The sequence below is a fragment of the Primulina eburnea genome, chromosome 6, assembly GCF_022965805.1.
Source record: "Primulina eburnea isolate SZY01 chromosome 6, ASM2296580v1, whole genome shotgun sequence".
NCBI lineage: Eukaryota > Viridiplantae > Streptophyta > Magnoliopsida > Lamiales > Gesneriaceae > Primulina > Primulina eburnea.
In genome coordinates, this window is record NC_133106.1 from 26,184,534 (window position 1) to 26,210,075 (window position 25,542).

Here is a 25,542-nt window from a genome sequence, read left to right on the forward strand (position 1 = left end):
TCACTGGTTTGGTCAAAGAAACTATACATAGGAGAATCAAAAAGTATTAAAAGGGGGGGGGGGGGGGGGGGGGGTGGTGGTGGTGGTGGTGGTGGTGGTGGTGGTGGTGGTGGTATTCCATTATTAGTGTGCTGAGAAAGAAGAGTGAGAAATTGCATTAAGATGACTTCTTGTCCTCAAAACAACAGTTTCATTATCATAAGCAAACATCATTTCTCATTAACAAAAATATGATACAATCAAAAATTATCGGAATGATTTTGTTATGAAAATCCTATCTCATACGTCGAACTTACATTTGTGGCCAATTAAAATCCAAATGCAAGCACAGGAATATCTGTCTATTATACAAGGCTAATAAACAGGAAAAAAATTAAAATGAAATTCGAAGGCAGCATATCACCAAAACCAGAAACCATTTCCGAGGTATGAAACATGCTTCAATCTAAAAAGAGAGCTTCCAAATAGTCATCGACGTAAGCTAGACATGGCCAGTGATCAGTTCTAATTCGAACAAGAGTCGAAACATCGTGTACTTCCATTTGGAAAAGGAGGTGGAATCTTGGCGGAAGAAATATCAAAATGTCTAAGACACCGATATTTTTCCTACCAGGGATTTGATCCGCACTCCCATCTTCATCACCCACATACTTCAGATAAAGAGGGCCAACATTTGAACTAGATACCTCAAATAGAGGATCCGATCTGAAATCTTTCCACACCGCATCTTTTATCACCCCTCCAGCTCTCACCATATCAACAAGTCGTTCACCAGTAACACAAACCACAAAAGGTGCGAGGTACCGTTCAACAGCTAAAACTAGAGATGTCATAGGGACTTCAAGAAATTTTACCGATTGTGTTCCCTTGACTGCAGTAACCCCTTTGCCTCCTTTCAGGATAAATGTCTCCCTACCAGTGCTCGATGTTGTCTCACATGCTTCCCACAATGCAGTAAATAGGTTCAAATAATAAGTAGGTATATCATCATCTCCTTTCATATCATCTGGAAGAATAGCCCTGAGAAACATGTCTTCGATTCCCACTGGTATACTGCTAAGCTGCCCCCGGATAATCTGACCATTGTCTGTATTAGTTTCAATAAAGACATCAACCAGACCTGGCACTGGTTCCCGCGGCTCTAATTCTAAACATACAGGAGCTTCGAATGTTTCTCTATGACCGTTATCCACTGGGACAATAGCTAATGCATCGGCTTGGGTCAAAGAGGAATCAATTTTAGTTGTTGAGCCAAGAAGAAATGCATTATGAAATGATGAAATTGATCCATATGGAGAAGAAGAAGTGAACTTCAGGACAGTAGCATAAATGGCAGGTAGTTTATCCACTTCATCTGAAAAACTGTCAGTAGGAGGAGTTCCCCATACACTACAGAATGAGTCAGCATCAAATTTCAAACTACAGGAAATCTTAATCTTGAGCCCAGGCATATGTCTATAGTCTGGAATGCATGAAAAATGCCTTCTCAATACTCCAACAATCTCTGAAACTTTAGAGTCCGTCACTCGTAGAGGCTCTTTTTGCTGTTGGAGACGTTCACTATCTGGGATAATTTCCATTCTTGCACCTACTGCAAGAAGTTCCTTTTCCTCGCTTGCTGGTTCATTATCCCAGATGGCTTCCAAGAAACCAGGTTTGTCAGGATTGAGATCCATATTTGGTAAAGACAGGGACCAAGACTGCTTTACCAACGAAGGTGTCACCCGTTCCACCTGAATATAGGAAGCAATATTGCTGGATTCTTTAAAGTCCTGTACAGTTTGAGGAGACTGTTTATTAAAGAATGAGCTAGGACGAGTGGATGGAGCTACGCCAGGCAAACTTTCCTCCGTGTTCAGTATTTGTCTGAGCTTCTTTCCCGGTATACAAACAAGTATTCGCAAGTAGAATCTGAAATCACCACCTTAAATAAGAGAAAAATTCATAGCGTGTATTACTATGGTAAACTACAGAAACAGGGTCTTCAACTGCTTTTAACATATCTCCATTAAGTGAAGGTTTAACCCAAGTTAATCATATTAAACTGAATGTAAAAATAACTAAGGGAAAGCTGCAGTAACAGAGTTGTTAAAACTGCATAAAATTATTTCAATAGCAGAATTTTGACAAATGTTACTGATACTTTGAAGATCATTTGTAAGCTAAGAAGGTTATGTATTGGATAAAATAGAGTCGGGGGGTAGGAAATCCGGATGATACCTTGCATTGTCACGAACCTCCAAATCAGGAAAATAAAGACATGTAAATGCAAGAAGACGAGATAATCCAGTAAATAAGTTAGAGCTGCGGTGGTGAACCAGCATTGTTCGACAAATGCCAAAAACTTTACTGCCATGATACCAAGATTTCAACCCTGTATTAGGACCATGTTTCCCTACAAGGAAAAGTATGAACTTCTTGAGGAGCTCTAGTAACCCACTCGGTGAAACTTTATCATTTTCAGATATTCTTTCGAATATAGGGAAGTAAGATCCCAAGCTGTAGTCAATTTTGAGTTTTTGAAGCAGATGTTTATCAAGTGTTTTAAGAAGATGCTCTCCCAACCAATGGTGTTTGTGGCATCCCAATAAGCGATCAATGCATGCAACAGTGACCGGAACCAATCCCTGAAATTCTGAAGTTGAGTCCACTAGCATCTTCTGCACAATAATAAAAGAAAAGATTGTAAGTGCAGGTTATGTAAACAAGCCGCACATGGAAAACTTTGCTCGTACTTTCTAGCAATAAAAAGTGTTGAAGATCTTGAATTAAGATAAATAAGATTTGTATTCTTAACTGAGGACTACATGTTGAGATAATTTCAATAAGGATTAGATAGTGATTAGACAGGGATAAATTGTTATTTCTTTTAATTATATATATGTACTGTATGCTAATCAATAATTAAATGAGAATCTGATTTCCTCTCCATCATTCAGAGCACATACCTCTTCTACAAAAAAGATAAAAATATTGAAGGCCCAATTACAATGCTATTAACACACCACGATGTGGTCAATGTCCCTATCCAGGTGAATATGCATCAATCGCCTGGTTTTGCCTCTTGAGTTTATTTCTTTGTTATATCATCCAAAAATAATACATAAAAAGGCGTAAAAACATTCAGCAAACCACAATATTAAAGTAAGTAGAACATTGGATTATCATCAACTTATTAAGATTGATAGGATCTTGTTTGCATTATCTTTTATATTTGAATTTTTAGGATTAGAATTATCGGTATCTAGTTATCCCTTAGATTTAGGAATTTAGTTAACTTAGGAGTCTATAAATTCTTTGTATCTAACCATTATTTTTTGGAGCAATAATACAAGTGAAGCATTTTCTTTCATAATACAACTGAAGCATTTTCTTTCATTGTAATTCTCTCAAACTACATGGTATCAAAGCCGCCGAGAAGAGCAAAATACTACATGGCTTCCCCATCCGTTTCTTCCACTTCCGAGGCCACACCGATCACATCAACAGTGGCCGAAACCTCTTCCCTTCCCATAACGAACCACAGATTACACGGAGAAAACCTCATGCAATGGTCGCAATCCGTCCTTATGTTCATTCGAGGAAAAGGGAAAGAGTTCATCTCTAGCGGAACGATATGCCCTGCGGCAGATCCGAAATTCAAGGTGCAGAATTCATAGAATAATATGATTCTGTAGTGGCAAATCAACTCGATGACGACAGAAATCGGTGCAAACTTCTCTTATGCCGAACTGCGAGAGAGATATGGGATGCGGCTCACCACACCTATTCTTCCGAAGACAACACATTTGAACTATTCGGCATTGAAAGCACCATTCATGACCTCCAACAGGGAGACTCCTCTGCCACGACTTATTTCACTGTCCTTACTCGACATTGGCAACAACTCGACCTCTTTGAAGTCTACGAGCGGAAATGCCTAGACGATGAAAAATGTTATCGGGCAATAGTTGAACAAATCTTCAAATTCTTACTGGGCCTTCATAGCAAATTTGATGATGTGTGTGGTCGTATATTGGGGACCAAACCACTACCTTCTCTCCGTGCAGTGTTCTCGGAAGTGCGCCATGAAGAAAGTCGTAGAAAAGTCAGGTTCTCAACAACCTATTTCTACCACAGATGCTTCAGCTCTTACTGCGCATAGGCCTTCATTTCCGCATAATGATCACTCGGGTGCTGCACAGTCTCCACAGCTCTTTAACAACAACGGGAAATTCAACAGGGACGTCCATGGTGTGAAAATTGCCGAAAACCCAACCACATAGTGGATACTTGTTGGAAAATCCATGGGAAACCCGCTGACTAGAAACCGGTTAGAGAAAGACGAGCAAATGCAGCTGTAACAGAGAATTCACCCCATGAACCCCAACCTTTCACAACAGAGTAACTCGACATTCTCCAACAAATGCTCAACCAAACTAATTCAACACAAACCTCATCACTTGTTAGCATTGGTAATGTGGTACATCGAGGTATATATTCAATTGCTTTACTTACACAACACGAGTTATCAAATTGTTGGATTGTTGATTCTGGAGCCTCGGACCATATGGTGGGAAATTTGAAATCCTTTACACATTTTAGTTCTTGTAAGGATTCTCATTCAGTACGCATTGCAAACATCTCATGCTCCCAAGTGACTGGTTACGGTTCAGTTCAGCTAACTCTGGATATTTTCTTGAAACGTGTTATTTTTACCTGATCTAAAATGCAATCTCTTATCCGTGAGTAAGCTCAACAACGATCTCAAATGCACAACTAAATTCCTTGCTGATTCTTGTGTTTTTTAGGATTTGGCATCGGGGAAGATGATTGGCAGTGCTGACCTTTGTGGTGGATTGTATCTCCTAAAGATGAATGTTTCCAAGAGAAGCTTGAACACCACTGCCATCAATCCGCCACCACCTATTCCTTCATGTACTATTTCGACTTTCAATTTAAATAAAGATAGTGAGATCATGTTATGGCACTATCGTCTAGGACAGACAAATTATTTCCATCCTTGTTCAATAATAAGAATTCTAATTCTTTCCAATGTGATATTTGTCAATTGTCCAAACATACACGGTCCACCTTCACACCACAAAGTTACAAACCATCAAAACTGTTTTCACTCATTCACAGTGATATTTGGGATCCCTCCAATGTGACAAACATTAGAGGTGCACGCTGGTCTTATTGTTTGTCGATGATCACACACACTTTTATGGATACCAATGATAACCCCACAATTAATTGATCACACATTTTTCAAGGCAAACTCCAAAATTTCCAAATTTTTAAGTATGGTGCAACTTTGTTATTATCAGTTGGGTTTTATTTTATATTCGTAAAAATAATGAGAACATAGGTTGACAGGCATAAATTTGTATATAGATAAATCAAACAACATCCTAACATGCAAGAATCCTAATTAAGTGCAACTAAATCCCTTTTGGAATATCCTTGCTTATGCTATCACCACCTTGTGAGCTGTATTGCACATATACCTGGTATTATACAGCCTCTAATATATATTTTGTCATGGTCAGTGCCCTGGGACAAAGATTCTGACAAATGCTCTTATGAAGCAATGGTTCTAAATGAAAAATGGATTACACTATTCAATGCTTGAACTGCTCCACAAAATCCATGCAAAAAATACTTACACAGTAGTTTAATCTCTCTTTGAAATCAACTACACAACGTACTACATCTCAAAACACCCCATTGAAATTTTTTAAGTCGTTTATTAAAAAGTAAAATACAATGTTCAAAATTTGCTTCCAGAAGGCCCATGGACCCAGACAAGGATCTATTACCAAGTCTATGTGCTCTACAACCCTCAATATGCACAGGGCATATGCCTGTGAGCCACGTTCAGTGCGTCTTCTAGCATCTTCACCAAACATGGATCTGCTCATGGCAGTAGACATGTCTCGTGCCATATTTCATTTATTAGCCCAGTTGATAGCCAAGGACCGTGCACGGAACCTTGGGCTGTGCAGTGTGGATGATGGGCTTGCCAAGTACCCAAACAAAGAGAGTTCCACAAATCCGTGAAACTTTGGCTTTTAGACTGCACAACCCCGTGCTTTATGCAAATGGGTTCGCATGGCATAGACAAAAACTCAAGGGATAGTGGTGCTATCAAATAAATTTTTATAACTTTTGAAAAGTAAATTTTTGGGTAATTTAATGACTATATCAGTCTTTATGTTTGCATTTCAACCACAAAAACGTATTGAAAGGAAGAAGCAATAATTCTTAAACCTTCAATCTAAAATTTAAAGCTCCGAAAATGCTTCCAATCATTAATTAGACTATAACTTCAAGATCCTCCACGTTGACAGATTTTTCTATCATCCTTCGAACTTTATTTTGAAGCTAGGTTGATTATGACTTCCCAAGCCTTAAATTTACCAAGAAATGGTTAAAATTGGATTTGGTGAGTCTAACAATATCCCAAGTCTTTAATAGTACTTGATATTGTGGCAAGGTTGGTTAATGGTTATCATGTTCATTTGGTCGTTCAAAATTGATTTCGCTCGATGTAGCTAATTCTCCTAACCCTGTGCATGCCTCGATAAGGTATGCCGAATGTTACAGCCATTTAATACATGTCACCTATTTTGTATTAGATTTATATGCTTGACGAGCCTATGAAATTGTTTTTCATGTTGTTATCCGTGCTTACGTCATGTTATCCATGCTTAAACTAAAATATGTTTTGTTACCACAATTTTATCATCGCATCGTCACCCAGTCAAATTGTACATGTTTGAGCCTTGAGCCTTGTTCAGATGTGTATTCCTTCGGATTGAGGCAGATTTTGAGATTGTACGGAGGAGACATAGATGTTGGTCTATAAGGCGTAGTGGGACCACAATCATAGTTCAGCAAGGCTCTAGTATACAGTAGTGGTTTGGCAAAGGATGGGCACTGCACATGACACCAACCCTTGTATTTTGTTGGTACATAATATAGAAGGTACTATAATCTTTATTAGCTTCTGTTACTCCTCAGACTCGATCCATTGTTTTGACTACATAGCATGCACCACATTACATTTTATTTCATCTTATACATTTATTCATCTTTTTATTTTGATTGTTTCATATTGAGGTTGTACCTACCCCTTCGGAACTATTATTTTTTGTGTGTGTGGACGTGACAAAGAGCATGGGCGTAAGTGAGGGAGCCTCTGGAGGAGAACATGGTCACATTCATGTGGATCTCATGTATTTTAAATGCATTGTCGTTAAGCAAAGGTAAGGGGCCGTCTCTGGAGGATAACATAGTTGCATTCATGTAGATTTCATATTTTTTTTTAACGCATTGTAGTTAACCTGGACTATTTTGATATTATATGGGAGTGTCCTGAGGATTTTATAACATTACTAGACATGCATGATTTGCATGGATTTATATTATATTTGTGATGGCTGTAAATTTATGATGATGTTTGTGACACTAGTATTGTATTCAGTAATCAAGACAACTAGCACATTTTCGGACCCGTGTAAAGAAGATGGTCCAACTTACACCGTTAAATTGATTGAGTTAAATCAAATTGCACAATAATTTCTAAAAGGACCCAAAGGCCCCATATAATAGAATAATATTCTATGGTCCAAACCTTTGCAAATAAAAACCTTCCATAATCAGCTAACTTATTATGTTTAATGAGCAGACATGCTAGTAGAGCCATGACATTGGCTACAAACTTTTTTACTAATCCAAAAAACTAGAAACTTTGACAACGTTTAGAAATTAACTAAACAAGTTCAATAAAGTACATAAATGAGAAAAGAAAGGAAAATAACATAAAATCATATATTCCATCCTCAGGCATACCTGAGCCATGACAAAGGTGTTAGATTGAGCAAGAGTACCGACGCAAGTTGAACAACCATCAGAATGCGGAGATGCACCAACAAAAAGCTTGTGGAGTGTCCGGAATGCCACTGCATTTTCGGTGCTCCATGGAGGCAACCATTTGAAAGCTGATGTAGAAACAAGGCCATCTTTGAATAGCTTCACCTCGTAACTCTCTTTGCCCGCCTCCACACCATCTGAACCATCTTCATCTCCAGGACTACAGAGCAAAACAGAACAATATGCAATCAAGTCGAGCTTCAAAGCTTTCATAGCCAGCGAATCAAAAATCGTGGGATAAAAGCTTTGGCTCATGACGATAGTGCTTTTCTTTCTCCCCAAATCCTTAGTAGCAATCAAACCAAAGAAGCCTAGCAACCAGTGAAGCCCCAACAATCTGAAAACCAGATGATGCTGGGAGTCTTTTGACAACCACAAAAGGCGATGAGCAACCTCTGCTTCTTGCCCTTGAAAAGAGTCCAAAAACTTCAAATACATTCCCAAAAAAGCATGGCAAAGCAATGGTTCATACGTGCTGAGAAGCCCTGAGAACTGCACCCTTAATAAAGAAGCCTGAAGTTCTAGTTCTTCAGCTACAGGAAGTATAGCAACCATAAACTCCATCAACCCAAAGGGTGTCAAATTGAGTGGCCACTCGAGCAAAAATGCCATAACTCTCCTCAACTCCCTATAAGATGTCTCATTCTCCTTCCACACGAAATCACAACCACTCCCGTCAATCAAAAACTGCGGAACGTTAAATGGGATCAGAGGGATTGAAGCATTATTAATGGAGGCGAGAAGGTTAGCACCGGGTTTCAGCTTTACAACATTGAGTAAAGTTGTGGACAATAGCAGGACATAACACTGAGATACATGGGTTCGTTCACTCTGGCATAAGGCCCACAAGTTGGGAAGCACTTCGGAAAGCAAACAAGGGAATGCCAATTCCAGCTGCCGCAAACACTCACAGGCGATGCCCCGGGTGTGACTATCGACTCCATGATTGGGTCGATTGATAATAGTCAACAACAGCTCGACGAGATCAGTAACAGGAGAGATGATGGCTTTTAAACCATCGCCATCATGGTCTGAGGTGTGTGAGATGAAGATGGCGGTGGAGGAGATGAGAAATTGATCTTTGAGAGGAGAAGGTTGAACAACAGAGCGAAGGGAATCGAGGAGACGAGAGAAAGAACGGGGAGAGAAGAGGGAGGCGGAATTCTGCTCGATGAAGGTGAGGAGGTTGAGTTTGAGCTGGAGAGAGAAATCTTTGCGGAGGAGGGAAGAGAGGCCGAGGTGGAGGAGAGGTGTGGAAGAGTAATTGAGGGAGGTCCACCGGTGCATACGGGCTGCGCCGCCATGGTTGTAATCGTCAATCAGCGACTCCCATTCGACGGGGGACAGGGGTTTCAGGGACGGCTCCGACATACCTCAGCCCTCGTTCACTCTTTTCCCATTTATGTGAACGAAAACTTTATTTATTTTTTAGATAAAATGTAAATTTTACTTGACGACAAAAATCTGTGTGCGATCATATGTCGTATTTTATAAGACGGATATTTTATTTCGTTCATCTATGAAAAAATATTACTTTTAGGTACAGTTTGGTACATAGGATATGATAAGTAGGGGATATATAGTATAAAGATAAATCAAGGATAAATATAATGATAATATAATATGTTGAATGTTTGGTATGATTTTAACTGATTTAATTTATATATTGAATTGTAATTACAAAATTAATCCTATCACAAAAACTTATATATTGGCAAAAACTTATGTGAGACGGTCTCACGGGTATTATTTGTGAGACGGATCTCTTATTTGTGTCACCCATAAAAGAGTATTACTTTTTATGTTAAGAGTACTATTTTTTATTGTGAATATGGATATTTTTGACCCGTCTCACAGATTATGATCCGTGAGACGGTCTCACATGAGACTCACTCTATATATTTGTGTGTGTATATATATATTTATATATTTACACGCATATATATACATGTGTGTGTATATATACACGTGTATATTGTATATATAACACATGTATATATATGCATGCATGTATATATATATATATATATATATATATATATATATATATATATATATATATATATATATATAAACACACATGTATATATGTATTTATATTTATATATACACATAAACACACATGTATATATGTATTTATATTTATATATACACATAAACACACATGTATATATGTATTTATATTTATATATACACACGCATATATACATGTGTGTGTATATATATATGTGTATATATATATATCACGTCTCTTACAAAAGATGTTTTATCCTTCTCAAATTTTATTTATCAATATCATGGGCTTTTTAAAAAGGTACCAAACATGGGATAAGGAGGATTATTTATCAATCTCACCCTTATCTCATGTACCAAACAATGCCTTAATGTTAAGACTATTACTTTTTATTGTGAATATCGGTAGGGTTGATCTGTCTCAGATAATGATTCGTGAGATCGTCTCGTAATATATCTACTATTACTTGAATTTTGCAACTTTTCTGAAAATAGTTCCAACAATCTTTTTAATACTTACTGAACAATTAATGTTATATCATTTCTGATCATGTTTAGGTTCAGGGATGCTCATTGGGTCGGACTTGCATTCAATTCGGTTTGGTTTGAAGTGAACAAATAACATTCCTAATCATGGCGCGTTGGTTTGGTTTCCATCAAGTCATAACCTTACGAATTTAAAAACATGTGCATAACTTAATTGAATGCGGAATATGGATTGAATTTTTTTTTCCATTTATTGAGTTTGAATCATGTCTTGAACACTTTTAAAAATATCTTCTAAACATTTGAGAGTCCTCTGAGTGCTCCAAACCTCAGCATGGATGATGTTGTATAACGTTTAGGTGTGTGTTTGAGGACTCTAAACGCCACTCTTTATAGACAATTTGTACAATCATCGAGTAAGTTTGAATTGAATGTACTCATCTTGATTATATCTATAAAAGATATCACAAATCAAATTACAAGATATTTATCATCTTAATCCAAATATTATTCTTAATTTATTTTCTTTTAAATATGATATGTCTCTTATATTTATCTTAATGAAATATGTTGATCAAAATTAAATTATTTTATAGACTTTAATTAAATAATCTAACATTCTCTCACTTCATCTAGGTATTTCAAATAAGTGAATAATCAAGAATATTTCAAAGTTAATAAACAAATACATTAATCATCACGATATGCTCTCTTATATTGAGTATTATCTTCTTTGTATTACATACATCACATTCCTTAATATAACTTAATAAATAAAGCAAATGCTCTATTCTAGGTCCAACTTAATTGATATTTTACTCAAAATAACTGAACATGTACATAGCTGAATATGATAAAATATCATAATTGAATGATTTCATAAATATAAACCAAATGTATATGCCATAAAATCTTTTAAGAACCAAGTCAATCATTAATTATCACATGATACTTGAACATATTAATTTGCATGTCTTTAGGTCAACAATCAATTAAGGCCTAGTTTGGTAGGTGGGATTATGGGTGGATTATTTAGTAGTATTTGGTTTGGTTGCGTTTTCAAAGTTGGGACTGACTACTTGCTTGACAAATTGTACTGTTTCTCTTGGACACTACATCCACGCATATAAGGTGGATAACATTTATCAGGCAACCTTCATAATGTTAAATGACGAGAATAGCCCTCAATGTCTATTAAAAAATTGCAAGTGGGTTTGGTCCACTCCGTTGTCATTATTTGTTCACAAGAGTTGACCACCGCAGAGCACTTCCGAAATTGAAAGTGGAGAAGCGTCGTTCCTGATTTTGAAGACAGATCCGAAAATATCAGAAGCTTCTTCGAAGGTATAATTTCATAAATTACAGTTTCAATGTATTTTTCATTAATTATGTTGCATCTGCCTCGTAAATCTTTGACAATAGATACGTTAGAGGATAAATAATCAGTGATGCTAAATTTGTGTTTTTGTTTTTCCTGTTTTTGGTATAAATCTGTATTACAAACAGATTATTGCTTTGTTGTCATTTGTTTTTTTTTTTGTTCTTTTAATGTAGCATTTATTTATTTTTCTTTGTAGGCTATAATCCTTCGAATTTATGGTCATTTGACACTGTCGTAGTCATTAGATCTCATGTTCGGTTTGGCTATTGTAAAAACCATTTCTGAGCTCACCTGAGAAACAAAAATTATCAGAAAACCATGTTTGTGCTTCAGGTTGGATTTTCGGTTCTTAGTAAGACTGATCTCACCTCGTACGACGATCTTGACGGACGACGAAATTGGGGAGGGTTTCGAAGTCGCGATTCATTATTTCCGAAACAGTAGGTTGGTTTGGGGATAAGTAAACAGAGATGGGAAAGACTTTGAAATAAAATATTGAAGGGTATTTTGGTCAATCACAAATTTTGTCATCATTTTATCAATCTTCTAGAATTCACACCACACATGATATTATATATCTCTCAAATTAAATATCTATCCTATCAAACATTTATCCATCAAATTATCAGTAATTCAATTATCACATCCTATACACCAAGCGAACCCTAAGTGATAAAGCGCTCCATCACCACTTTATTTTTTTTAACATGTTCTTCAGTGACTAAAGCATTTTATGTCTATACTTAATTTGACTATCATTTTCATCACAACCTATAATTGAATTGTCGTAATTTAATCTTAACGACTTAGACATGAAATTCACAATTCTAAGCTCAGATGAAACTCCTTAAAATACACCATGCAATATTGCTTCAAAATAATAAATGAATTCAGATTCCACAATAAAGCTAATGAATTACTTCTAAACTATCAACACGTCTGTAGATAAGAATGTAATATTTAGTACCATAAGGTAACTCAAATATTTTTCAGTTTTCTAGTAGTCAATAATTAGATTTCTCTGATAATTTCTCTAATAATTCGGCTCTCACTAACCTTCTGGTTTACATTATAATCCATAATGTTTTCGAAAATATTCAATGAAGATATAATATCGTGAAATTTTAAATACAACTAATGTGAGCTTGTTTGTTTCAATATATGTAGCTTTCTTATTGTTGCACACTAAATGCTCACATCACTAGATAAGAAACATTGATGTTCTTTCATATAACATTTTTACTTTATATCACCATTGAGGAATTTTGTTTTTACATCCATCTAATGCAAATCAAAATCAAATTGGCTACTAATATCATGGTCACATGAGAAAAAATTAAATACATGAGAATATATTTATATATAGTTATTTCTCTTCTCTTGAGTGAATTTCTTGGCATCGATTCTAGTGTGTTGAAGATTCATCTACAATAAATGGCAATTGAACCAAATTTTTAGACTCCATTATTTTCTATTGAGTTACTTATCATTCATAACATTATACGACAAATCATATTTCTTATGCTCATGGCTTGTGAAAACATCTCAAAATCGATTTCAGCTCAAAAATAAATAACCAGATTCAAGATACACAATATAATCACTTAAAATTGTTAATCTCTTAATTCCGTTAGATCTTTCTTAATGTTGCACCAATACTTTTCAATGATGCTAGATTGTGTTGTTCAATTTAATGCTCGATATCTCGATGAGCATGAGAATCCACATGATATGATCACCAATTTGTGGAATCTATATGACTGGTCCCACAACACCCTTTTTAAATTGATGGATATTGTGAATTTGAATTGAATGTTTCAACTAATCAAGTCATTCTCAAGAAATTTTGTATCTTTTGATTCCAAAAACCTTATGATTTGTGGTGGACAGTAAAATATATATTTATTTAAAACTTTTGATATATCGAATGAAATACCTATTAATGGTCTCCAAACGTAATTTGTTTTCTTGTGGAGTATCAACTCTTACATAAACACATACTCAAACATGTATATGTCCCAAATTCGGTTTTCAATCTTTTCATAATTAAAATGACATCTTTTGGATAACCTTAATTGAAATCCGATTTCACATATATTTAAGTGGTCTTGAGAGATTCAGTTCACAAGAAGTTTGGAGGTACTAATCAAGCTCAGCACCACGTCCATCCTTTAATTTGTGTATCTACCATAGTACTTTCTACACATATCTTATCTCATGACATTACCTTTCTACTTCAACATTATATGTTATTATCAAACATCAACACTTCATACTTATTATGAAGCAAATAGATAAATACATGTCGTGAGTTTTGTGAATAAATGTAATAAAGTATTTATAACCATACAAGTCTGTTGGGTTGAGAAACACAAGAAATCTTGATTTTGATGTTTAAAAAACTTGTTATTATCTTTCTAATATATTTACTCAAGTGTGAATTTGCTAGCTCAAGTTGGAAGCTGCACCTTCAAATCAATCAAGATGAAAATATGGTGAGCTGCAGTGTTTTGATGATATCTCACAGCTTGATGATATAAATGACAAGCCATCAAAATGACTAAATGTAAAACTCAATTTTAGACTAGTCATATTTCACAACAGCTCAGTTGGATAGAAATTTATTTAAGTGAAATATTAGTCGCAAATTTGAGCTGATGGAAACAGAAACAACAATCAGCTTGAATAGAGCTATTATCTTATTTCTGCCTTATCTGTCATCTCTTTTATTCGGATGGAACGATTTAATATGCATTATAAAGATAATATAATGATCTACCAATCATCTGAATAAGTAAAAGTCTGAATCAGAATAGAATATGATGATAAGCCACGATGAAATTGCTGGTTGTGCACAGAATGGAGAACAAGTTCCAAATTGCTAACCTGATCTGTCAAGAAAATCATTCTCATACGAACTTAGAATTGAGTGATTCTCGATTATATGCGAAGATAAGAGAAAGAGCTAAAAATTTCGTGTTCATTACTTTGCCCAAAAATCGACGGATCAAGAGCTATAACAAAGGCAAAGCCAACAACTCAACTTGTACTAGCTTGACAACAGTTCACTTGGAACATCTCAGATCAAGCCAACAGCTCAAGCTCATAGCAGACCAGATCAGACCATCATATTAGTACAATTTGATCAGATTGATATGATAATAGCTCAGTTTCAACAAATGGACATAAATGAAAATTTGGCCGTGGCAATATCAGAATCCGTACACAACCGGATCCGCATCATTTGGTATCAGAGCTTTAGCTCTCTTTGGCTAATCATCAAACTATTTGTTTATCTATCAAGTTTTCTTATTTTGTTTCCTTATGTCACGAGATTTTTTTTGAAGTCCTGGATTCTTGTGTTCGTGAATTTTGTGATTCTCGAACATCCTTGAGTCGTTCTTTTATCTTCTTTTTTTTTGCACAAATTTCTTCAGTCTTTTTTGTGCAATTAGTCAAATAAAAAAAAAGAGAAGGTTTTCGATCAAACAAAAGAAAAGGAGGTCGAATTCTAAAAAAAAGTAAAAAAATTAGAAAATTTTTGCTATTTTTGCATTGAGAGTTTTTTCTTATTTCTTTGTGAGTCTTATTCAAGTGTTTGTCCACAAAAAAATAATCATATTTTTTGTTTTAATCGGTTCGATTAAGTCGATTTGCAAGTGACGTGAAGTTCGAACTTCTCAGTTTGATGCACACAAGCTAGAAAGCCTGAAGTGTATCCTACGAGAGAACTCTCAAAATTGAGAGAAACGCTTGAGTGAGAGCGTTTATTTCTTGTAGTGACGTGTGAGGTATTTTTAGTGGGGAGAAACAAAAAAAATAGTTTGAGTGATTTTTGTTGGAGTGACTTGTGAGATTTGGGTGACGAAAATATATTCTTGTTATCTTTTTACTTACCTATCTTGAAGATACCATGTCTGATTATAGAGGGATTCAAACAATGTTTGGAGAGTTGAATAGAATGTAGGAGAAGGAGTTTAGGCTGTTATGTGAAAACTATAGGTAGTGCGAAGAAGATGAGATGTATGATAGGCGAGGTAGTAGAGTTGAAAGGAATAGATCGTCATACTTGACTCGTGGTGATGGTCGACGATGCGATGAGAATAGTGGATATATAAGCCGAGAAGGGAATATAGTGGGTGATATTAAGATTAGAGTTCCATATTCCATGGGGAAATCGATCCAAAGGCGTATCTTGAGTGGGAGGAGAACGTGGAACGTGTTTTTAAAACCCAGATTTATTCGGATGCTGAGAAGGTAAAACGATCTTGTAGCACGTTTACCAACTATGCTGGTACTGGGTAGGATAAATTGGTATTTCTTAGGAGACGATGTGGACAACACCCTATAGTCATGTGGGATGAGATGAAAAAGGTTGACGAGGAAATAGTTTGTTCCTAATCATTATGATATTAGAGTTGATCGAAGAAGTGAACATGATTTGCCTAAGGAGTCGTTTGGAGGAGTCAAATCATGAGACTATCAAGTTTAATATCAAGCTACATCTGAAATTTTCTGTATTAATAATTGTGATATTATTTGTTGTTGGTGTCTAGAGATGAGACATGACATTAGTCAATGTACAAGTGAAGCAGTGACAATGATGGGTTCTCAAGTCGAGCTTGAACCGAAGTCGTTGATATTAGATCCAATGTTGAAATTGAGCTTGATTCTAAAATTGAATTAGAGGTTGAATCAGAAATTTGAAGTTGAGCTTGAATCTCGAATGGAGGTTGAGGTTGTGTTGAATCTGAATGTGAAGTTGAGGTGGAGAACATTGATGGTGATGATATTCCACTAGTTGATTATTCTAATTTCGTTGAACGGTATGCAGTGGAGACTGAGTCATTAAGTGGAGAAGACGTTTCTAATTTGTCTACTATGGAGGAAAAGAGTAGACAAACTAAAACCTTAGTTCATACGTGTATTGAGAAAAAATTTATGTCTCTTGTTCAATCAAATCCAAAAGAAGAAGTTCTTGAGGTTCAGTTGGCAGTTCATGAAGTGAGTGAAAATAAATGTGAATTAGCAGAAAGAAACAACGATAAAAAGAGTGAGATGGCCATAGAAAAGAAAAAAAGAAGAGAAAAGATGAAAAAGAAAAATAGGCCAAACAAAGAGAAAAGAAAAATAATTTGATGACCCAAAAAAGTGAGCTTTAGAGATACTTGTTTTTGCATAAACCCCTTCATATACTTCCATACAAAGAGATTTATTCTCATTGTGATGATATAACCAGTTCAATCTGAGCGTGGTTAGTTATTCTTTGCAGGATTCTAAAGACGTCATGATGAGGAGGAAAGAAAGTGTTGATGGTGGGACAATGCCATAGGTTTATCCATATGAATTCAGAAGCGATCGAGATGAGATAAGGTTAGTTGTCAACGAAATAACTACGAGGTATGATTTGCTTCTTTACCATAATCCTATTAGGTTTTGTTTTCAAAAGTTTGGAGAACATGTTGCAAATGTGGTAGTTAACAGCCTAGTTTTAAGCTTGACTTTTGTCTCTAATTCTTATGGATTCGCGGGTAGTGAGAAATTGCATGTACATATTGTATTTTTTTATTTCTCACGAGTTGCTAAATTGGTGGGATGTAGTGACTACAACTGTTTGTATGCATCAGACTTAGATTCTTGTGATGCGTTAAGAAATTGCATGGATAATACATATACCATGTTCTATTGGCATAATTTATATTTATTTGGTGATAGTTGTGAAAATTGCATGGTTGAAAATTAGGTTTTCAATGCTCATGATGGATATTTGTTTAAAATGTATAAAATTTTCATTCTATATTTATTGCATGAGTTACGTACTAGTGAGGCGTATTGTTGTGGTTTTATCATTAACAAAATGCAAGATTACATGTGTTGGTTTCTTATGAATCGACATGTTGAGTGGGATTGTGATACATATATTGCATATAGGAGAATAACTTTTCGTTTATATTCTCATGTCGTGCATGCGTTATATCTTATTCCTAGTAAGAAATGGTCGTACATTTGTATGAAATTTGTTGTGATGTTAACTAAATATAAGAATGGGAGTAATATGATTTTTGTAATACTTAACTTTATTTTATTGTTATCATTTGATGTCATCTATTATTTATCATCTAGAGTAATAGATGAGTACATAGCAAGGGTAGCTGTTGAGTTGAGATTTCTAGGGCGGAAGGAGCGAGCAGATGATAGGGCCTAGAAGCTGGATTTGAAAGGTAAACATGTTGATAATATAATTTTTTTTATTACTAACTTGCTTCGTTTTTGTGTAAGTAGCAAAGATTTGAGAAAAAATATTTTTGAAGAAGGAGAGTATGATATGAATCTAACCAGGGGTTACGAGCTAACTATTGGAAAGAAGTTCAAGAAAGCTCCTCAAGGATTCATGGCAGGCTACCAATAGCGTACCAATCAAGTTTAGGGTCATCATAAATGTTATTCACGTGTTAAACGACCAAGGGAAGAGCATCCAGGCCGATATAGGGGCGCCACAGCGGGCATTTTCACCAGCCCCAGCTCGCCCCTGCGGGCATTTTCACCCGCTCCAAGGCATTCCCCTCGGACAAAATTCCACAAATATGGGATTGTGGTACAAATTAATTATGTAAACAATATTTTGGCGTTTTTGGATGAATTTACCATGTTTTTGGTTAAGTATACCTTATAAACAATATTGAATAATTATTGATAATAATTGAATGAATTTGTGAGTTTTTCTCTCAACAAGAAAGCTTCAGTTTTATGCACGTTTTTTTATGTTTTATCAAATCAAACTTATCAAAGTTTAATATTTTGTGGTGTTTGTCGATTGTTTTTCACTCAGATCGTCAAAGAGGAGTTCTTTAAAAGTTCGTTTGAGTACGATTGTTTAGCTATATTATTTGTTACTAAACCGTGTGATTTAAGGACTAATACACATTACTTATTTTCAAATATTAAAGATAGGGGGTTAAGGAAATCATGTTTTTCATAGGATCGGGGGCACGACTGTATCTAGTTCGCATTTGCTTTTCTTGGGCAACCGAATTCGCATCACAATTGTTTTTGGATGAATTTAATGTATACCTTATAAACAATATTGAATAATTATTGATAGTAATTGAATGAATTTGTGAGTTTTTCTCTCAACAAGAAAGCTTCAGCTTTATGCACGTTTTTTATGTTTTATCAAATCAAACTTATCAAAGTTTAATATTTTGTGGTGTTTGTCAATTGTTTTTAACTCAGATCGTCAAAGAGGAGTTCTTTAAAGGTTCGTTTGAGTGCGATTGTTTAGCTATTTTATTTGTTACTAAACCGTGTGATTTAAGAACTAATACACATTACTTGTTTTCAAATATTAAAGATCGGGGGTTAAGGAAATCGTGTTTTTCATAGGATCGAGGGCGCGACTGAGTCTAGTTCGCGTTTGCTTTTCTTGGGCAACCGAATTCGCATCACAATTGTTTTGTGCATTTACTTCAGTTTTGCTAGTTTAACTTGCTCGAGCCTTTTTCTCTATTGTTCAAACCGATTCAGTAAGCTTTTTCCACACATTTGCCTAATTGTTGGTTTAATGGAGCCAAACCAACAAGAGTTACACTTCAACATTGTTAATCCAACCAAACTAATTTTGATATTTTAGTGAGATTGTTGGTTCACCCCCTAATCAATCTCTTTAATCCTAATAGAATATATTTTCAACATATAGTTTTTTTAAAACATATTTCAACTTCTATAAAAAGAAAACGTTCAAATTCCCATAAACCATTTAGACCTCAACTAAAAGGTTTAATTTATAATAGAAAATTTCTGATTTAACCCAAATTAGTCACTCAAGTCTCAAACACAAAAACAGAACAAAACCGTTTAGCTATCCATGCAACACATGAACTCATGTCGTGCCAGAGTCCGTTCCCCTAAGGTGTCTGCCCATCGCATGGACTTAGGCATGGATCTGCGGGAAGATCCGATCGAGCCTCGGCCCATTAAAGGCATACTACACATGACACACGAGGATTGAGTTCTATATGTGTGCGTGGATCTGATAAAACCGCAACCAAATGCAATACATGACTATATTTCCCAAACCTCACTCCTACACATATATTTCCAACTACTTTTCCATTCAGACACCAAAAATATAAACAAAACATTTCTTGAATCATTCACCACAATCACATAACACAAACATATGATGGACAACTAACAACATATGACATCGAATCAAAGTGATCTTGATGTTGAATCCTCTATTATACAACATAGTCCAATCCAAGATAATTTTTTCACTTCACAAAGTAAGGAAGATCAAGAACATAGAGTAGAAAATAAGCCCAAAGGACACCAGAAATCCCACCAAAGAAGAATCCACCACTAAACTGAGCCCATCCCTCCGCAGTCTGCAACTTGTCAGCCTCCTTCTTTCTCCCAGTTAGAGTCAAAGTTGGTGCAATTGAGGGCTCACCTTCTTTGAATGAAGCAATCCCATACATTGTCAGGCAAATGCTGAGGATGATCACTAGGCCACCTGCTGCGAGCGAGCCTGCTGCACCATGGTAGGGCGTGTTGCGCAGCGGGCCCGTGACCGCGAATGGGCCGACCAAGAGATATCCGTGGGCCAGGCCAACTTCGATCCCACGGAGAAGCGGGCTCACGGCTGTCCGGTAGCCAGGGAGGTTGGACAGGTACCAGGCTATCAATGGGCTCGACGTGATCGGGGTCTCCAGGCTTCCGATAAATGGGTCGCCGTTGATGGGTTGGATCACTTGGTACGTCGGCTGCAAGTAGATTAATCAAAGTGAATCAAATATGAAATTCATAGGAGTCATTTTTATGAACCTATGGGTAACAAGTGTTCTTTTGAAAATTCGATTTTTTCTCCTAAATATTTGGTAATAACAAATTTTAATGAGGACTAATACATACTCATTAGTATCATCCTCTTAGTTCATTAATAATAGTAATCACGAGCATTTCTTATATATAGTAAAGGATCATGATAAACTCGAGAGCAAATTATGGATGAAGTTTTGTAAATTATGAACAAATTTCAATTGCGATCATGCAATTATCAATTCTAGAATATATATAAAAAAAATTTGAAGGTTATATTATCGATGTAGTTTAACATAATTATTAATTTTTTTCCTATAATTCTACAAAATATCATGTAAACATAAATATATCTCTCAAAATAACAATACCGCAACTTTAAGAACCAAAAACCAATCAATGAATAATAATTAGAAACGAAAATTCAGCCAAAGTTTCCATTTGCAGGCATGGAACATATTCACCAACGATATGAATAATTTATTCTACAATACTTAATTTCCTCGAACTCATTCCAATCAATCCGAAGTACACGTTACAAGAAATATGGTATTTTCGAGACTGCATACAATGCTCGCTGCGGAAAGCCGAGTGAAAAATATTTTTGTTGTAGTGACATGTAAATTGGAGGAATATTTCAAATCTGAAGTTATTTTTCATCGAAAATAAAATTTCGTAGTAACATATGAATCCTATAGATAAATCCTCTCTAAAAAGACTCGAATTCGAGAACCCGAACCTTTTCGGCCTGGATGGCCTTTACGGCGAAGGATCTCTTGGTAGAAGGCAAAGCTCTGAAGGCAGATCCCGGAACACCCTTGGGAGGAGCTAGTAATCCCCTCGAGCCATAGGGGGTCTTCAGCTGGACAGCCATTGTCGAGGCCATTTTTGTGCTCAAAAATATTTTAATTTTATAAATGTGACGGGAAAACTATATAGTCGGGTGGTGGTGTTATATCTTTTGCATAGAAATTTGTGGTAAACATTTGGACATTGCTACGTTTTCATTGGCTAATGTCCTTTTGCAATCTTATCCCTTATCCACATTTGTTGTCATTCGAATTATACGTGGGATTCCCTTATTGTCCTTCCTTTTTCTTAGTCTTTTTTCTCACTCTTTTATATATATATATATATATATATATATATATATATGAATCTGCAAGTATATGAAGAATAACAAATTATGAATTGATACATTTAAGGTATATTTGAATCAAAATTGCAATGATACAATAATTGTGTTTATTATGTTGAGCGATCGAATCCTAACGCTTGGATTGGAATGATATGCGATTTAAAAGATTGAAATTACATTGTTACCATCAGCTATAACACCTCAACAAGAACATAATTTCGCCACCAATTTATATTAAGCTATTTGTCATTGATGCAAAAAAATATGTATTTTATTTTCTTATATGTTTTATGATTTTTTTAGAGTTGTTAGTTGATTACTAGCAGAATTTTGATAATATATTTCACTACTTTTTACATCGGCAATTTTGAATTATGAACGTAATAGATAGTAATCGACTTTGGTTATACAACTGCTGAAGTAAGATAACGTTTTAGACTTCGCATGTTAAAAAATCGGAGTTCACTTGAAATTTTAAGTTGTGTTTTACTTCGTAAACAATATTTTATGAAGTAATATATTACCAATTTTTTTTTAAACTGATAGTGTTGAAGTAAAAAACGAGAACCAGATAGTTTTTAACATTAACATTATCTATTAAAATTTTATTCTCCTCTCTTTCATTTCATCATCATCAAGTCTCCCGATCCCTTTCGAGAAAACCCTAGCCGGCCAATATCTCGTTCGTCGATGCTTCACCACCACTGCAAAACGGTGCATCAACACTAGCATTCAAAATATTTTTGTTTTGACGTTCCAAGCATTCATTAAGCGTTGTATGATTTAAAACATTTTTTGAGTGTTTAGATATGATTTACCTTTGCGTATAAAACATCGGCCCCAATTATTCCGGGTTTTAAGTGGATATAACCATTTTTGTAATTGTCTATGAATGAATCTTCCTCCTTCTTGGATCTCCAAATCAAATCCACGATCAGGAACTTTGTTCCTCGTATAGATCGCACTAAAAATCAAAACGAAGTTTGCGTTGAGATTGGATGGCTGGAATTTCAGAAGTCTTGTAGTGTTGCAGCGATGTCGGTGGATGGGTGGCCGAAATTTTGTTCTCCAAAATATGGGGTGGTCGAAAATTGTGAGGGAGACAACATTTTCTGCAAAAATTATGTTATTTCATATAACCTTCAGTGAAATATTTATAAGTTTTGATTATCCAACTTGAGTCAGGACACTGTAATTCCATTATTTAAAATTCTTATGTAGTATTCTCTTTTCTTGAATATATATTTGTATATCTTAATATATATATACACACACACACATATAGACATATACAAAATTAAATATTCATAGTTTAATTTCTTAATTAACTATTAACTAATTGATCAATTCTAGACTCTTTTAGAATATTACACGAGAATTTTGTACATATTAGTTACTATTACTGATATTATTATTTAATTATTAAGTTCAATTTTACTAAATAAATAATTATGTACTCGACGGGCATGTAGCCCCGATATGCCGAAGGTACAAATCTCGTTCATATAATAAAAAATCAATATTTCAAAAGACAGAATTTTCCACTAATCTATTTTTTGTAGGTGCCAGTTTTGTGAACTTCTTCACTAAAACAGACGGTTCCACTCTTCTCAGTTAATTAGTTGTTAAACTAACTTCTATATTTTCCATTACGTGAAATCAAATTATAAAATCCTTTATAAGAAATCTATTTGATCTCTATCAAACTACAGTCGTCAAATTTAACTACTTGACTATCTCAATGAGAACAAATAATTCAATACTTGTGTGACCTTCAATGATTCAGAGATACAAATAATCTTGGGTTCACAACTACATTGTGATTCAGAATAACATTTATTCTTATATGGGCTTACCCTAATTAGCTTCATTCTTTTCATCAACTCCTTGGTCAAGAATGTCAGAACTCAAGTCTGATTGCACCTATCAGATCATAGTAAGAGCGTCTAATAGCATCGCTCATAATCTCCTAGGTATCATTGATATTGCTGCAGTAACATTAAGTTATGGTTAGCATATAGTACGCTCATAATTTCATTTACATTTTGTTTGTTTTAGAATTAACATTTGTATATGTTCGTGTCTGACGTGTACGTTATGAATTTGCAGGAGAAATGACTGGAGAATTGAAATCGGTACATAAATCTACAAGTCACAAGAAATGGGAGAGTACTTGGCAGAAAACCCGACGCTCGGGCAGTAGAAACTTACTGCTCTAGCGCCACGAGAGATTTCTGGAAGCCATGGACAGAAGGGTTGGCGCCCAGGCAGTAGAATCTTACCACTCGGGTGCAAGATGTTATTTCCAATACAGAAGACTCGGCGCTCGGGCGGTAGAATCTGACCGCTCGAGCGCAAGTGCCACACCTCACAAGCAAACTTACAGAGGAGTTGGCGCTCGGGCAGTAGAATTTTACCGCTCGAGCGATACTCAATTTTGGAAAAAAAATATTGAGGATTTGCCTTCCGGGAGAGGTTGCCAAGTGTGGCTGCAACAAAGAACCCTAGGGACGTTTTTTCACTCATTATTCAGCAGCCACAAAGCTTTGGGAAGAGAAAAAGACTTGAAGAAAGATTGAACTTGAAGATTTCGAGATTTCCGGGCAACGTTCATCAAGTTTTATTCACGTCTAGTATTTATAATTTAATTTCTTTGTTTTAAATATTGTTTTGTTTAGTTTGATCAAGAATTCTAGTAGCTAATTTACAATTTTTGTTGGGATTTAAGGGAATCCTACCCCGAAACCGAGTTAGTTAATTCATATCGACGTTTGATTTAACATTGATGATGCTGTTATTTTCATTGTGTTGTTGAAGTGTAGCTAACTTTAATATCGATTTAATATTACGAGTGAGTTCAAGAGAATAGCCTGTGATAAGAACGAGTATCATAATCCGTGGATTTACAATTTACATAGAAATATGAAGTCGGATACGTATCCATAGTCATAGTCTAGTAGGGCGAAAGCTAGGGGATTTCATAGAACGACATGAAATTAACCTTTGATAAATAATTAAAGAGATTTAATTACTTCACTGAGTAGAATTAGTTTGACATTAGAGATGTAAATGATCCAAACCAAGCCGAATAGTATCAGGCTTGAGCTTGGCTCGTTTAAGATTAATTCAAGCTCCAGCTCAAGCTCGAGCTTGATTCGAGCTTTTATCATCTGGCTTGAGTTTGGCTCGTTTAAGATTGATAGAGTTTATAGTAAAATGTAATTATGAGTACAAGTATCGATCCCACGAGGAATGTAATTTCTAAATTTATATTAATGCTTGTAATTAGAATAGTCTCGATTTTATTTAGAATAATCAAATAACAGATTTGTTCGTATCAATGACTGAATTGTAAATAAATTTAATTTTAATACCAAATAGAGTTGAACAACAATGGAATAAAAGATCTAGAGGTCCGATTTCACGCAACTATCCACCATGTGTTATTTTGTGTAGCTATATTATAATTGTCCTTCTTATTCATTAACCAAGAATTCCATAATTATCTACTCCCTCTCTCGAGTGCTAAGTAGATACTAATTATCTAACAAAGGATTGCAACGTCTCCGTCAACAATCGATAATTAAATAACACAACAAGCGCTAAATTCTTTTAATGGATTCCATAGCAATATATGTGCTCTCGAACTATATAAATACCATCGATGTATTTTTCCCTTTCTTGATTATAAATTCCCTTTTTCAAGTGATAATTTATAAACATACAAATCATTCAAGATATGGCCAATAAAATGAAAGCATTAAGATTGGAAAAACACAAATGAACA

General features: G+C 35.2%; 2 protein-coding genes and 1 long non-coding RNA gene across 3 annotated transcripts; 1 reads left to right on the forward strand and 2 right to left on the reverse strand.

Moving 5' to 3' along the window:
- Positions 1–199: 199 nt before the first annotated feature.
- On the reverse strand, positions 200–9,335 carry LOC140833986 (uncharacterized). Its single transcript, XM_073198546.1, has 3 exons — positions 7,837–9,335; positions 2,221–2,660; positions 200–1,911 (listed from the first exon to the last, which is right to left on the reverse strand). Exons 1-3 carry the CDS (start codon positions 9,286–9,288, stop codon positions 441–443), a joined length of 3,363 nt encoding a protein of 1,120 aa, XP_073054647.1. The 5' UTR covers positions 9,289–9,335; the 3' UTR covers positions 200–440.
- A 2,132-nt stretch (positions 9,336–11,467) lies between these two features.
- Positions 11,468–18,520, forward strand: LOC140833401 (uncharacterized). Its single transcript, XR_012118459.1, has 3 exons — positions 11,468–11,760; positions 17,070–18,018; positions 18,137–18,520. It is a non-coding gene; the product is annotated as an uncharacterized lncRNA (long non-coding RNA).
- A 1,369-nt stretch (positions 18,521–19,889) lies between these two features.
- LOC140833987 (photosystem I reaction center subunit XI, chloroplastic) lies at positions 19,890–21,578 on the reverse strand. The gene is made up of 2 exons (XM_073198547.1): positions 21,357–21,578; positions 19,890–20,562 (listed from the first exon to the last, which is right to left on the reverse strand). Exons 1-2 carry the CDS (start codon positions 21,501–21,503, stop codon positions 20,071–20,073), a joined length of 639 nt encoding a protein of 212 aa, XP_073054648.1. The 5' UTR covers positions 21,504–21,578; the 3' UTR covers positions 19,890–20,070.
- Between the last annotated feature and the right edge of the window lie 3,964 nt (positions 21,579–25,542).